Source organism: Periplaneta americana, chromosome 16 (genome assembly GCF_040183065.1).
Source record: "Periplaneta americana isolate PAMFEO1 chromosome 16, P.americana_PAMFEO1_priV1, whole genome shotgun sequence".
NCBI classification, from domain to species: Eukaryota; Metazoa; Arthropoda; class Insecta; order Blattodea; family Blattidae; genus Periplaneta; species Periplaneta americana.
Window position 1 is genome coordinate 179556937 of NC_091132.1, and position 16296 is coordinate 179573232.

General features: G+C 34.9%; 2 protein-coding genes across 6 annotated transcripts in view; both read right to left on the reverse strand.

Moving 5' to 3' along the window:
• The window catches only part of LOC138692094 (zinc finger protein 235-like), a 35168-nt gene extending 33576 nt beyond the window's left edge, over positions 1-1592 (reverse strand). The window contains exon 1 of one of the 4 annotated variants that reach the window (XR_011330008.1): positions 1186-1575. The gene's annotated coding sequence lies outside the window, so the exon portion shown is untranslated. Of the gene's footprint in view, positions 1-1185 lie in introns of all 4 variants that reach the window. The other 3 variants (XM_069815030.1, XM_069815033.1, XM_069815032.1) reach the window with 3 other exon arrangements.
• A 4185-nt stretch (positions 1593-5777) lies between these two features.
• Positions 5778-13968, reverse strand: LOC138692098 (gastrula zinc finger protein XlCGF26.1-like). Of its 2 annotated transcripts, none has more exons than XM_069815042.1 (5): positions 13847-13968; positions 12492-12589; positions 11776-11913; positions 10996-11075; positions 5778-6933 (listed from the first exon to the last, which is right to left on the reverse strand). In XM_069815042.1, exons 2-5 carry the CDS (start codon positions 12582-12584, stop codon positions 6930-6932), a joined length of 315 nt encoding a protein of 104 aa, XP_069671143.1. In that variant the 5' UTR covers positions 12585-12589; positions 13847-13968; the 3' UTR covers positions 5778-6929. The 2 variants fall into 2 exon arrangements, with proteins under 2 accessions (XP_069671143.1, XP_069671142.1); XM_069815041.1 differs by having other exon boundaries at positions 5778-6941.
• Between the last annotated feature and the right edge of the window lie 2328 nt (positions 13969-16296).

Sequence of the window (16296 nt, forward strand, 5' to 3'; positions counted from 1 at the left end):
CAACTGTCATTATAAAGGAACTCCAGAGTCTAGACATTACAGTTAATGACGGATTTATTATTTTATGGATCCAATTTATTTTATTTGGGTACATAATGTACCTAGATGTATTAATTATATGTGTTATATTTCCGCTGTGTCGACTGCTAGCTGGTGTGATGTCAGCGCCAACTATAGGGAGAAAGCAGAATCTCACGCTCTAGGTGGCTTGAAGGTCATTGAAATCGGTCCGGCTACATCAAAGGTACCGACGCGAAGTGTCCATTCTTTATAATCCATATTCGCTGGTCTTACTAGCTTCGCAATAATAAGTCCACATCTGCGTGGTGTGTGTATTTCTGTGCGCGCCACAACACACAAAAGTTACCACAAAAATACAAACGAATGTGTACATCAACACAGATCAGCATGTGAAACTAGGGATAAGATACAGTAGTTGTCTGACAAATAAAGTCGAACATTTCACGATAGAGTTTGTCTCTAAGTTCTATATATGATTTGTTCCAATGGATCGGATCGGGCGTTTTCAACAAAATGCAGATAGATGTCTACTAAATAGTGTCGGACGAGTGAAGTAGGAAATAGACGAAGTGAAAAAAGAAAACAAAGGACATGAAAGTCACAGTGTAGAACAATGGAAGATAAGTGTATGAGTCGCTTAAATTATGTAAAGTGTAATAATATAGTGTAAAGGTATTAAATTAATAAGTGAAGTGTTGTAAATAGCAAAGTGAGCGAGGTGTATGAATTAGTCATGTTATATATCAGTAAGGACTGAGAAAAATGAGAGTTAGGAATATAGCATCAGGTGGGAAAGATATTGCGATATCAGAGTAAAACATTCTCTCTCAACTTTCAGATACTGCTTATAATTATTAATGTGGAGAGTAGTATTCATAAGACGCAAGTTCAAATACTGTAAAAAGAATGTGACAATACAACATACAATCGGTAAGCAAGAATCAACTGTATGTCATACGAGATAAGTGAAAACATTTGCCGAAATACATTATACATAATACCACGCAAAGAAAGAAATACATGTCTCTAGTGCAATCCGATATAGAGTACAACACATTGGAAAACATGAAGAAAGTTTTTGGATGTCGTTTACTACGAACTTTTGCGGAATACAATGGAACGGTATATTGCCCACTGTGCACTGAAATATTTACATTTACATACCTGCTTTGGGCCGTAAATCTTAAGCACTAGGTAAAACCAAATTTAGCACAGAACATTTAGCTCTATACAGCAAATATATAGAGACCTAAAGCAATCTTCTAGAAAGAATAACTAAGCAAGCTGGATAGCAATTCACATAGAAGACCGTGACACGTAGGTTTCTGGATACCTATGCCTAGTAATAATAAAGAAGAGAAAGCCCACATTCGTGCAAAGGAAAGAGTTTTAGGGCTTTTCCCTACGGGCGCTGTCTTCACTGTATGAAATCAAAGATTTCGTTCTTTCGGTGCACTATAGGATATGGTATCTTTCACAGGATATCTTGCACAATAGACACACGCAGCTTCCATCTGGTGAGTGGTAGTGTGCACTGCTGCAGACTTTGTGATGAAAACCATGTACAGCCATTCTTGTCACTAGGTGTCTCAGCTCGTAGTTATGACCTGTAATGTGAACATTATAAATTGGTTTCACAATACCTGTATATAAATTCATCCTGCCTAAGGATTTCCTAAGCGTCTAAGACGATGGATTTATTCAGATTTGAATGTTGTAACCACAGGCACACAAATATTGAAATACACGTCCTTCGTCTTTGAATTCATCATATTTTTGTGAAATATTTTGCAGCCTTATATTTAAGCTTTTATATTTTCCTTCTTGTCCTATTTGACTCTTCGTCCTAGATCCAAATCCTAGATCATTCTGTCTGCATCGGATTACTCATTCTTTAAATAATGGATGTGTCTGTATACGCTTCCGCACAATTTGTAACTGGGACAATTCACTACGAGTGAGTGGAACTGTGCCTCAATTCTGAATTTTCTTCAACATTATATTGATGCACCAATCCTTCGGTCTGAAGCCGTCTCCAGAAAAACTGGGCTAAGTGAAAAAGAAAACCAGGTAACTTAACCCCGTCAAATTCACTTTTGATTACGTTTATAACAGTTACTTGGTAAGCAATAGATATGAATCTTGGGTTTAATTGATTTTCAAAACGTCGCCCTACTTCTCGTTTCAATACTCGAAAGAGTGTCATACACCTCCCCAGGTTTCCGTTCCATCAGCCTCATTACTACTGGCATCCATTCCCCTTGTACATTGACATGTATAATGTAAAGTAGCAGCACAGTCTACTATATACAGTCGCGAAGCTCAATATGTAGTAAAAATGCAAACATGGGTAGGTGCCCACCACTAGGATCGCTACTATCGCCTCATCATCGCAGATCTCTCTCCTAGCAGCCGACAAAATATGTTACACTTTCGTTGTCGTGTTCTTTTGGAAAAATTAACACCTTCCTTCCATTATTGAAATATTAAATGCATTAAGTTAATTTATTATTTTAATGAAGCATATTAAATTCCACCATAAACTCGAAGATACCTGCAAGAAATAGGTTAATATTATTTTTGTTTGTGCAAAACGAACTGAAAATTACTATAATCGCTTCACTCATTCATGGTTATAGCGATAATTAACTATGAAACCAATAAATATTAATTTGCATTTCCTTTTACAACAATAATAATGGAAATATGAATTAATGGATTAACTTACGTGTACCGGTGCTTGTAGTGTAGGCTTACGTAGTTGAGGTTAAGCAATAATAATCGCACCAGAATTGGAAATAAAACGTGATCAATAAATTTTATTGTAACAGACTTTTTCTACGTCTCTAATAAAGTAACAAATAAAAATAACAACAAAATTAACAGCTGTAATTAAAAACATAACCTTTGAAAAAAAAGTAGGCCTAAGCAATAAAAATCCCACAAGAATTGAAATTAAAAGGTGATCAATAAATTTCATTAAAACAAACTTAATTTTTCTACGTCTCTAGTAAAATATTATTATTCCAATTATTTTATTTTAGCCATTAACATTTTCATTACAACCAATAACGAACATTTCACAAGCATCAATGTGAAATACGCAAAGAGCTAGCACTCGATGGAAATACGATTCAGTCCAAAGTCGACCGTGGACAGTCTATTGTGTCTAATTGCTAACCGCTAATCACGAGATTTCCAAAAAATCACAAGCTTCGCGACTGTATGTAGTAGACTGTGGTTGCGGCATGATTGAGGAGCGGACATAAAAGTCCGCTCATTACCCAAAAATGGGACCGTAACATTTTATTAAAATGTGAAATAGTAGCAAATATGATAATTTTCACGTTGATCCCCGGTTCTAAATACGGTCTTAGTGTATCTGTCGGCTATAACGTTCAGTTCGTCGATATTCCTAGGTTCAGGTGGTAGGTACAGCTTCCTGACACAGTGCACAGTTTTTCTAATAGATGGTTTGATTCTCGGGAAGTCCCGCCCTTGCCTTCATGTTCTCTACACATTCCTTTGCCTTAATCCTTCCACAGTCTGCAGAATGATTGTGTTCAGACGGTTCTTTGACGACACTGCTTCCATCTTCTGATAACGACAGTTGCATTACACCCGCCACGCATGTAACAATGCCTAACAACTCCATTCTTAGTTTCTCTAAGTCTCGTGTACATGTAGCCAAGATATATTAATTCGTCAGAACCTATTTCAAATTTTATGAAGCGAATTTCTTTCGGCATAATTCAGAATTAGTTTACAGCTTCTAGATTTGTGTTGTGTTACCACAGAAATATATATGACTATTTCGTTTATATGACGTCATTGCATTTTCGACCAATGAAGTGAAATTCTGAATTCCAACCAATCACGGTCAGACTTTGCGATAATTTCTGCAGCTAGATTTATCGCTATCAATTTATCGCATGGTCGTTCTTTTGTTTAGTCGTTGTCGCCAACTGTTTAGCCTTAAATTGATGATCATGAATACATTAAGCTGCAACTACACGGTTAAACTTTTCTTTCAACTTTAAAGCAATGAATGCAAGATTGATATTTAATATTAATTAATATATTTACGCAGTGAAGACCACTTTCAAAACGGCGCACCATGTAGACACAAAATCTTTATGCATCTTAATTGAACGTACCTTTTAAACTTGATTCTTTCAATATTCTTCCCAGATTGCACGCATACGCGATTGGAATATTGAATTGTGTAGATGCAGCTTTAGTTCCGTTACACGCTACAACGAGAATGCGTTTGTCGAGCTATAAAAATGCTTTCGTGTAACACTGATTGTAAGATTACGGTCGAAACAAGGCACAGCTGACATTGGCCCTGCTTCCACAGGTAGGCCTAACATAACCTATTAAATTGTAGCCTATAACATTTGTATTGAAATTAAACAATTAATAGACGTTCAAATTTATGTAACATCATCGCATATCAAACTCAAAGACCTTGCATAGTAACAATGTCTTTGATCAAACTGCCCTTCGTATGGCGTAATAAAATTCGTGTTTTAATTAGGCCTGTCTATACAGAGATGGGTTCAATGTGTAGCAACATGTCTCGCTGTGAATACATAAGCATTGGTATATAGCTGTCCCCACTGTTACTGTTAAATTAAATTATGATTTCAGCAGATAATGAAAATATATTTGCTATAATAATAATAATAATAATAATAATAATAATAATAGAAAAGTGCAGTACATTTAATTAACATTGTTAAACCAGTATTTCGCTTTTCGCAATTGGCATTACTGAATAATAACATCGAATTTCTTTATTGCAATAATCGATATTCATCTACGAGTATTTCAACTTCACGATGTCTGAATAGGTTAAGTATTTGTTAATATACAATTATTAACATTTTGTGATCGAATTTTAGGGATATATTATTTAAATTTTTATTTTATTCACGAAATAGTCCTAATAAATGTCACTCGAGGTCTGATCTCAGACCTCTCGTGACATTACTACAGATAAATTGTTGCGAATTTGAGTATTGCCTTCATATATTACAAGTTGTAGCGAATTTTAGCATATGGCCAATTCCCTTTCATATGAATTTTAATGTTTGGGTAATTGTCTTTGATACAAATTTCAATTATGTGGCTAGTTTCCTCTGTGGCCAATTTTCTGAGGCGAGTTGTCCCCAACCCCTCTGTATACAGTGGGATGTTTCTTACAAGCAATGTTCTGGAAGCGGTTGTGCCATCCTTCTGTGTTAATTTGCGTGGTTCACTTGACCTAGCTGCTCCGAACTCATTCCATAAGTGAGGAGGATAACGAGCTTCTGCAGCTTCGCATTTCACACTTCCCCTGTTGAACAAATTTAAGCCAAAACTTGAAAATTCACTCGCTTCTTGCCAGGAAGTAAGCGTAAACACCATTTGAGATACGAATTAGCATAAAAACACCTTCCACACAAGATCCATCATATGGCTTTTGGCATATGAACAGTATAGTATACTATATAATGATTTATTTAATCTGGTAGAAATAATGCCATCAAGCCTAATCTTAACACCTAGCTGAGGATTACAACTATAGTATTAACAATACAATTAAAATTATAATTACAATTTATGTTAAATTTACAATTACTATATAAGTCAAAGTAATAAAAGATTACCTGATTAAAAACCTAGACAATCTATTATAAACGTTAAGAACAAAGAAAGATTATCTTGCTGAAGTACAAATTAAAGCTAACATAATAAAACAATACAGTGAATAAAGTAGATTAAATATTTATTATAAAATATAATTAAGTACACAAATGAGAGTATATTAAGATGTGCGGGCCATAAAAACGCATTCAACACAAACGAGAGCTGAAGAGTATCTCTTATGTATGCATACGTGAATACACATTAAGGTTTTCCGAGCGCGAAAAATCCATTGCAAACACATCACAACTGAACGGTTTTTCACGACAAAGCATCTGGAGATTAACCGGACGTCCAAAACATTTCCCAACCACATCACAACTTAATGGCTTCTCAACTGTGTATCACTAAATGTGTTTTACAGTTTGATGAAGTTGAAAAACACTTTCCACACACGTCATGACCTCTTGTTCGTGTGCACGAGTGAATGCCTCTTGAGAGAGGACGGGTATGAAAAGCACTTCAAACACACATCACACCTGAATGACTTCGCGCCCGTGTGCACGAGTGAATGCCTCTTGAGAGAATTCGGGTGTGAAAAGCACTTCAAACACACATCACACCTGATTGGTTTCGCGCCTGTGTGCACGAGTGAATGCCTCTGGAGAGAGTTCGGGTGTGAAAAGCACTTCCCACACACAGCACACCGGAATGGTTTCGCGCCCGTGTGCACGCGTGAATGTGTCTCGAGACTTCCCAATTGCAAAAAACTCTTTCCACACACGTCACAACCGAATGGCCTCTCGTTTGTGTGCACGCGTGAATGCCTCTTGAGATCGTTGGACCCTGAAAAGCACTTTCCACAAACGTTACAACTGAATGGCCTCTCCTTTGTGTGTACGCGTGAATGAGAATTGAGATTGCCGGAGTATGAAAAGCACTTCCCACACACGTGACAACAGAATGGCTTCTCGCCACTGTGCACCGCTAAATGAACTCTCAGATATCCAGATCTTGCAAAACACTTTCCACAAATGTCACAACTGAATGGTTTCTCGCTTGAGTGAACGCGTGAATGCTTTTTGAAATCACCCGATCGGGAAAAACACTTACCACACAGACCGCAATTCAATTGCTTGTTACATTTGTGTTCGAGGTAATGTCCTTTGAGTCTTGCAAGGTCGACAAAAGACATTCCGCAAATGTCACAATCGTATTTCTTGCCCTCGGCCTCTTCAGGAATATTTTCGCAGAATTTTGCAATTCCACTATTACGGCTAGCTGCAACACTAACATTTATAAGTGTTATTAGTGGAGAGAATGTGTAGACTCTCAATGAAGAAATATATGCGCCAAAAGCACAGTAATATACTAGAAACCGATAATGGACTTTCATCTTTCAGTTACGTTTGTACAGATTATCTTTAAAAAACTAAAAGTAATAGTAATTATAATTATCATAACACCAATAATGATAGTAATAACAATAATTTTTCATGTAATTATTTTTATTTATGTGCAGGACAACAGACACTGGACAATAGAAGTCCAAGACAGTGATACAATTAATACAATTACATAAACAACTATGGTACCAATAACAGTAATAATAATAATAATAATAATAATAATAATAATAATAATAATAGTATCAATAATAATGATGATCATGTACACAATAGTACAGATGCTTAACGTTTAACATATCGAAAGGGGGAACACATTTAACAAGGTAAATTCAGAAAGTCTGTAGGTATCTCAGACCCAGAAATTGCTATCCACTTTAATCACTAATGCTACTCGTCCTGCTTCTATAGAAATATATATCTATCAACAGAACCTCCATCAGGACAAATCACAAGGTAAAATAATCCCACTGCAACGGATCTCTAGCCACTGCCAAATTCTTGGAAACTGGAATGAATATAAACTAGGTAAGGAAGTTTTGGTCCAGTCATTAAGCCAGGAGAAAACACGTAAGAGATATAACATGGCGAAGAGCATGCTGTCAGATAGATGGAGCTACTGGAAATATGGCACGAAGCTCAACTTACTGATTTTTGCTTAAGGATTTTGTTTCCTGCTATTATTTTTATTCTATACAATATACGATATTAATAATACATCCCTCGAACATTTTAATACATTTTTTCTGTTTCGAAATTCAATTACAGCATTTATTTTCTCTTTAAAGCGATAATCTAAAATGCTGCAAAAGAATGACTGAATTAAATCCCTAACACAAATCGGAAATTATAATAGTCCTTTTATGAAAAGGAAAAATTCTGCAGAAATGAATATTACAATATTATGCAGAAAATAGAAAAAAAAAAATGTTTTCATTTTAGGATTAGATCAAATCTAATATTACAGAAGTAATGTTTACAGAAGTAATATATTTACACAAGTAATGTGTGAATATTTTATGAATAATGCAGAAACGTTCTTCTTACAAAACGCAAAACCTAAGAGTAAGCTGTTATTTGTAATACGTGAGGATTGTCCGACAACCCAGAAAGAACGAGTATTAAATTATAGGTGTACAGCTGTGAGTGTTGCAAGTACACAAAATGTCAGCAATGCTCCATTTAAGGTTATGATGGAGTGGGGAAGTCACACATCACAATGTTGGCAGCTTAGTGCAACGCACGCCTTACTGGGATACAGGGGAATGCAGAAACATACAGAATGCACGAGGTAAAAAACACGGCGCTAAAAAACGAACAAGCATCTGTTCGAAATAAAGCACAACTTTGATTATTTCAGGTGCACAAATTGTGAACAAGGCACTAATTATACCGTTAAAGTCGTGCAGATTTAAAACAAAGTGCGGTCTATTCCCTGCTATGCACCTTCTCTGGTTTAATCATTAAAAAAACACCGCATTGTTCTAAAAAAGAAACAGTAAACGCAAATAATAACGTAGAGGAACTAGGAATGCAGCATAACCGTCGGACCACTGTAGTCCTGAACACAGCGGAGTGATCAGAGAGAACACGAGTTGCAACTTTCTACCTCAGCACTGATCATCTTTGCCTCGGGAAATATCTTCACCACTTTGGAATACTGCCAGAACCAACCTGCATCTTATGCAATTCCAAAGAAGACAAGGACAGACAACATCTACATCTACATACATGCCAAAACCAACAAAGGAGCTGACATACTAGAAAGAGACGATTAAAAAGATGATGGGTGCAATGGGACAATGAATCATAAGCAATGTTCTCGCCATCAGATTAATGGTAATAATAAAAAGATAGTAATTATAATAACAATAAAAATAATTGTACCAGTAGTAGTAGTAATAATAAAAATAAAAAAAAATAATAATAATAATAATAACGTATTTATCTTCATTTTTGTACTTATTACAACATTAAGTCATAGAAGCGTCCATGTGTTAGTGAAATGATTCACAAAGTGTCAAAACTGAAACAAAATATTTAGGCCTACCATTCTGCGTGGGCAGGTATTAGGAAGTCAGTTAGTTGGTGAAGCAAAACTTTACGGATTGTGGCAAAGCAACTGCCATATTCTGAGACATATCCCTTACACGGAATAACTCACCACATGAGTTACTAAAGACTTACCCCCTAGGGAAGACCTTACATTTAATAGGACGTAACTGGCTATTCTTATTCTTATTATATTAATAACCTCATCAACAGACACGGACAAATAGCAGAGCACTATACACACAAAAGTATTACGGAATTAAAAATTGAACATAATAATAATAATAATAATAATAATAATAATAATAATAATAATAGTAATAATAGTAGTAATAATAATAATAACCCTAATAATAACAATAATAATAATAATAATAACAATAATAATAATAACAATAACAATAATAATAATAACAATAACAATAACAATAATAATAATAATAACAATAATAATAATAATAACAATAACAATAATAATAATAATAATATTAATAATAATAATAGTAATAATAATAGTAATAATAGTAGTAATAATAATAATAACACTAATAACAACAAAAATAATAATAATAATAACAGTAATTTTCTAAATCCAAAATTTGAAATCCACGTAAATTTTATTTTTACTTTTTTTTTGAACTGAGGATCTGTGATGGACATGCTGCAGAGAAGTAGGACTCACTTCCTTCAAAGCTATACAGAAAAGTCTACTAGAACTGCCGGATCAAACCAGAGAAAACAACGGGAACTTATTTCCTGAGTACATTCCATTAGTCAAAGAAATTGGTCAGTGAACTGTTCTCCATTAAAGGTGAAAAGTTGAAGGCAGGTCTATGCCTTGGTATTTTCTCTAACAGCAGCAACATCAGCTCCACTAGTTGGCAGTTGTAGGAGTGGTAAAGTAGCGGTAGGGCAGGTGTTCGTGATAGAGATAGGATATGATATCATTCATGCCATTTATGTCCACAACGTAAACTGAAGTTTTCATATAAAAAATAATCACGTAGAAACTATAAAGGCTCAATCACAATGAAAATTAAACATAACGTAAACATTAACATAAGCGCATAAACATTGCCACAAATTTAAGTAGCCAAGGCCCATTAACAATGAAAATTAAACATAACGTAAACATAATAAGTGTGTGGAAACAAACATACCGAATCAACAAAACTACAGAATCTATTACATAAAAATGGAGAATTGCACAATGACTGACGATGTAGTTATTCAATTTATGTTTCTAATAACTACAATGGCATCAGTATATGGCTTTCAATATTTGAAATCAAAGAAACGGAGATGTAAAATAATCAACTTTTCGTAATATGAATCCATGTTGCGCGCCTAGCTATCGTCACGGCCAATAGATCAAAATATTGCCTGTAGGCAAAGCCCATGAGATGTTAAACAAAAAGTGAAAACACGCTTTCCGCTTGTGTACTGTTTCCAAATCGCATAAACATAAGCATGAAAGTTTGGAGTTTGCAAACTTTCATGTATTAAGGGGCGTATTTTGCGGGCTACCAAAAAGAAAAAGTTTATAATATAACATAATGTAATAATTTTGTATTATTAGTTTTACCATAGCAATTAAAATTAAAGTAATTGTTAGATATATTTTGTGTAATAATAGGGTCAGCGGTAGCCCAAACCCTTTAACCAGTATACGCCTCTGAAATGTCTTATGATTAAGATTAAGTTCATGCTTATGTAATTCATTGTGAATGCTTTCACTAAATAACATGGACACAAGGTTTTATGCTTACGTTATGCTCATGTTTAATTTTCATTGTGAATGGGCCTTTGGATATTTTTATGTTGTCATTATTTAAATAAAGCACTAAAACCAGCAAAAAACTAGGGACTCGTATATTACACTCACCTCTCGGTTAAGACTTCATTCTCTTCTGCTGTTACTTCCAGTTTGGCCTCCTCCACTTGATCCAACTCACAAAACTCTTCCTGTAGCAGAAGTTCATGTAAAACAGACACATAGGACAACAGTAATACATGAAAAAAATGCGTGGCAGTTTATATACTCCAGAGATTTGAATATAGATTCTACCAATGCAGTATACAATATAAGAATTGTTGCCAGAAACATGATTTGGAAATAAGTGCAAAATATTACAAACGGAATTGATTTCATTTTGTATGATATATCGTGTACTTAATACATTTGCACTTCACTGTGACAAGTGAAAGTGCAAATGACGAGTGTCGCACGATGTCCTGAGATGCTCACAGCTGTCAGGGAGTAAAAATTACCACAACTCATCCAAACTTTAGAGTGAAGTCAGTAGTGGGAACATTTTATGAAGGAGGTGAGCATCCATTTTCACTCCAGTGTATTACCAGCAAGTACGTATATGATTCAAATAAACTGAACAGGATTAGTAAAATAATTAAGTTACAAATTGGCAAGGTAAAAATTCTAACTGGCCATGAAAACATGAAGATTAATATGAATCACCGAACACTCAGTTCGCAGTCTCTATGCCAAAAATGAGGCGGAAAAGATTTAGTAATGTCTACAGCATGACGAAATTCAAAGAATGAGAGCAACTAATACATTCGCTGGTCACTTTACTGCACAGCCACACCAGCCAGTAAATAAGATAGAGAGAACTAGCGACCAACAAACTTCACACACTGCTCTCACCTCAGGTTCGCTCTTCAGCACCGGAAAGACAATTGGGACTGCAGTTTCCTCAAATGTCATCTCTGATTTCACGTCATATCCGTGGTCTATACATTCAGTTTTTATTTTAGTGACGTCCAAATCTAATAAATTTCCTTCCTGCAAATAAAGAACAAAATAATTAGACAATACATCATATAAAGTTGTTCACGAAAACTCAGTGAATATTTATAAAGTCCGTCCACATTTTCATTAGCACTGATGTCTTCGAACTGACGTGTACCTATTCGAAAAAAAAAACGGTAAAATAGTTTATCTGAAAACTCTCGTAACGGAGCAGATACTAGGAAAAGAATATATTTTACTGTATGATATTATGTTGCCTGTATGATCACAAGGAACTACAATGCAATATAAAGGTTAAGGTTATTTTAATTGAGCTATTATTGATTTAGTTTTCAATTGCTTAAAAGTTCCTCCTAAAATCAATGCTAGTAAGAAAAATTCAACATTTTTGGGTTTGTAATATATTTTCTGAATGTAAGTAATCACATGATTTTGAGACAATACGTGATATAGGTGAAATAAAATTCCGTTTGGAACTTCACGTCCATAATTTTCAACTTTTTTCAGTTGTGTTTCATCTCGTGCAAGAAAAACAATTAATTACAAAGGAATGCGCTCCCTAGTCATAAATGACGCATTTAGAAAATAAATAGTAATTGCTCTCAATATACCTCAGATAAAGGCTTCTTCTCTTCTATATCTGCGATACCACTTGTCTGTATACCCATTGAGTCAGACCCAGGTTCCATCTTGATCACGTCCATTACGACTGGAAAATGAAATGATATAACATTAGTTAATATGCAGAATTGGAAGTATTCAGATAAGCTTACAAGCTTGGCAATAATAAGTCCATATCTCCGCAGTGTGTGTATTTCTGTGTGCGCCACAACATACAAAAGTTACCACAAAAATACAAACGAATGTGTACATCAGCACAGAAGAGCATGTGATACTAGGGATAAGATACGGTAGTTGTCTAACAAATAAAGTCGATGATTTCACGATAGTGTTTCTGTCTAAGTTCTATATATGATTTGTTCCACTGAATTCGATCGGGCGTTTTGAACAAAACACAGATGTCTACTAAATACTGTCAGACGAGTAAAGTAGGAAATAGACGAAGTGGAAAAAGAAAAGAAAGGACATGAAAGACACAGTGTAGAACAATGGAAGATAAGTGTATGAGTCGCTTAAATTGTGTAAAGTGTAAGAATATAGTGTAAAGATATTAAATTAATTAGTGAAGTGATGTAAATAGCAAAGTGAGCGAGGTGTATGAATTAGTCATGTTACATGTCAGTAAGGAATATATATATATATATATATATATATGTATATATAAAGTAAGAGATACAAATGGTTATGAAAATAAAGAGAGTGTCCATTCAAATCACACACCTCAGCACACATTTCAGCAGGTCAATAATTCACGAAAACAATTAGGCCTACCTAAGTAAGTAATTTGAACATATAATATGCATTGCAGTCGATTTAATGTAGATAAAATATAAATTTTGTGTGAAATAAGTGATATTTTGAGTAATATATAATATATAAGATGTGACAGATAGAAGACGAAGTGATGCAGAGTTGGGGGTGAGGAGATCAGGAGTGTAATTTCGTTTCTATTTCCGAGTAAATAAGATGACGTCATGAGTACCGGTATACGAAATATTCGTTCCTTCCTGCGTAATCAGAGTAAAACATTCTCTATCAACATTCAGGTACTGCTTATAATTATTGTGGAGAGTAGTATTCATGAGACCCAAGTTCCACATACATATAAAAAGAATGTCACAATACAACATACAATCGGTAAAAAGAATCGACTATATGTCATAAGAGATAAGTGAAAACATTTGCCGAATTAAAGAAATACATGTCTCTAGTGCAAGCCGATATAGAGCACAACGAATTGAAAGTCATCAGTTATGTTTGTGGATGTCGTTTACTCATGTCTTTTGCGGAATACAATGGAACGGTATATTGCCAACTATTCACTGAAATATTTACATTTACATACCTGCTTTGGGCCGTAATCTTAAGCAATAGGTAAGGCCAAAATTAGCACAGAATAATTAGCTCGATGCAGCAAATATATAGAAACCTAAAAGTATCTTCTAGAAAAGATAACTAAGCTAGCTGGATAGCAATTCACATAGAAGACCGTGACACATAGGTTTCTGGATACCTATGCCCAGTAATGCCAACATTATAAACTGGATACACAATAGCAGTATACAAATTCGTCCTGCCAGAGGATTTCCTTAGCCGCTAAGAGGATTATCGGGATGAGCCCTTAAAGAAATGGGCCACGGACCTACATTCCTTTGCCCATGGGGATTCCGTTAATATTGCAGACAATTTTCCACAATGATAGTCTGGCTTAGCTTCGTGCATTACCCTATTACATGAGCGACGTTACCCCACTTTATTCGCACAGGGGACTTTTACATTTCAGACGTACAAAATCCAGGTGTTTCTTCTGGAGGTCTTGGGTCAGTCTTCGAACATCACACTTGTCATATGAGCAAGTTTACTGGACTCCACTAGCACTGTGTAAGAACAATGTACAACTAACACCTTTCGCGTTTGTTCTTTTGATAATTAAATCAACTGCTCTAACGTGTCTCTCTGCCCCTTTTATGTACTAGCTATTAGGTTACGTCCATTTCCGGCTTTTCAAATTCAAAATTACTTTCAGTGGAGGACCGAAACCAGAGAGAGAAAAGTGGCTAACAGGCTTGAACACATATTCAGTTTTTCTCAGCCCCAAACTCCCATGCAAGCACACCTTCAACCGTGCATTTTAAAGCTTTTCCTCCCGTTTCCCACTCATTCAACCAAATTCGTCCACGGTTGTATATAAATTCTGCCAAGAACGCGAAGTTTTACTTCGCAATATTGACACTCTTGAATCGCATCTCTCTCTCCTTCTAATTAACATTGCAAATGGGTGTTTAGGAGGAAGGAAAACTTCTCTTAATAAAATGTTAAGTTTCTGTTGCCATTAGCAGTAGAAGCAGAGAATAGTGCACTGCGGTACGAATTTGACAGTTTGTCTGTTTTTATAGGAAAGTTCATAGTTCAAACTTGCTCCACAGCTTGCTGTAATGTGACAGCACGCCTTAAGCCACAGTCGCATTTCTCGCATTTTGCTACTCGACTTCTAAAAATGCAACGGAATTTGAATGTAAATGTGCAAAAATGCGACAACCACATTGGACTTCAGAAACGAAGATGGAAATGGAGAAAATGAAATCAGAGATGTTTCAACTAATCAGTTCTGGAGAATTTGAATGTAAATGAAATGCTAATGGCACGGGCAATGTTCAAGAAAATATTGAGTAATATTTATTCAAGAATGGATTTCAAAAAGTTGATACAGTTCATGTAAGTTAACGAATAAAGTGAAAAATGTCTTCTAATTGACTTATATGCAGTAATTCCATCGTAATTCGTAAACTGTGAGCGAGGATTTAGTTGCATAAATCTTGTAAAAACTGTAATTAGGAACCGTCTTTCAGTAAAAACAGTTAGCTCTATGCTAATAATAAATCTTGAAGAGCCTACTGGGAAGGAATTTGAATGTTTAGAGTGCGCATAAAATAACGTATTTTGATGTGATGTAAATTCTGCAGTAATCGATTCTATACACACCTACATCAAATGATTTGCTTGCATAAGCACATCTAGAGTGTGGTAATATGGACTTAAAGTAATAAAACTCCAATATATCTTTGTTTCTATAAATCTGACTAATTTAATCTCTTTTGTACAATTATTTAGAATATTTTACAGGAACTTCGTATTTTGCACAAACATAATTTTTCATTTTGGATTTTTGCGACAATTATTTATTTTTTAGCTTAAAGCGTGTGTGAGAATATTACCTTCCAAAACCCTCTCACGTATTTGAGAAGAAGAGAGTCGAGGAAAAAAAAAGTCACTAACATAATTATTTTTAGGTCGATTTTCGGCTTTAACATAGTTACCGGTATTACATAGAGTTAGGAATGTCTAAACAGGCCCATATTGAGCTATAGGTTCTCTCTTCTAGTGGCAGGTAAATGTCTAGTATATATTTCATTACGTTCCTACAGGGCTATATGTGGAGCATTGAGAGTAACTAAAGCAATTTCATAATTATGTAGGCCAGTAATTTCACTTATACAACCTTAAACAGAATCAGATACATAATTGATCAGATTTAACTTGTTTGAATCTGAAAGATTAGTTAACACTGCAGATGAAAAATTACACTAGTCTACAACATTTTTTGTGCCGACAAACAGAATGCTGATTATTACCAAGTCTGATGCGCTGATTACGAATATGTAATCAGATTTTTTCCATCACGTCAGGTTTCTGAGCACTGCAACAATGTTATATTTTATGGATAGCTATAAATACAGTGCGGGCGGGAAGTAACTAGGTATTATTAATTGGCTGTAGAATTTTTAATATCGATGG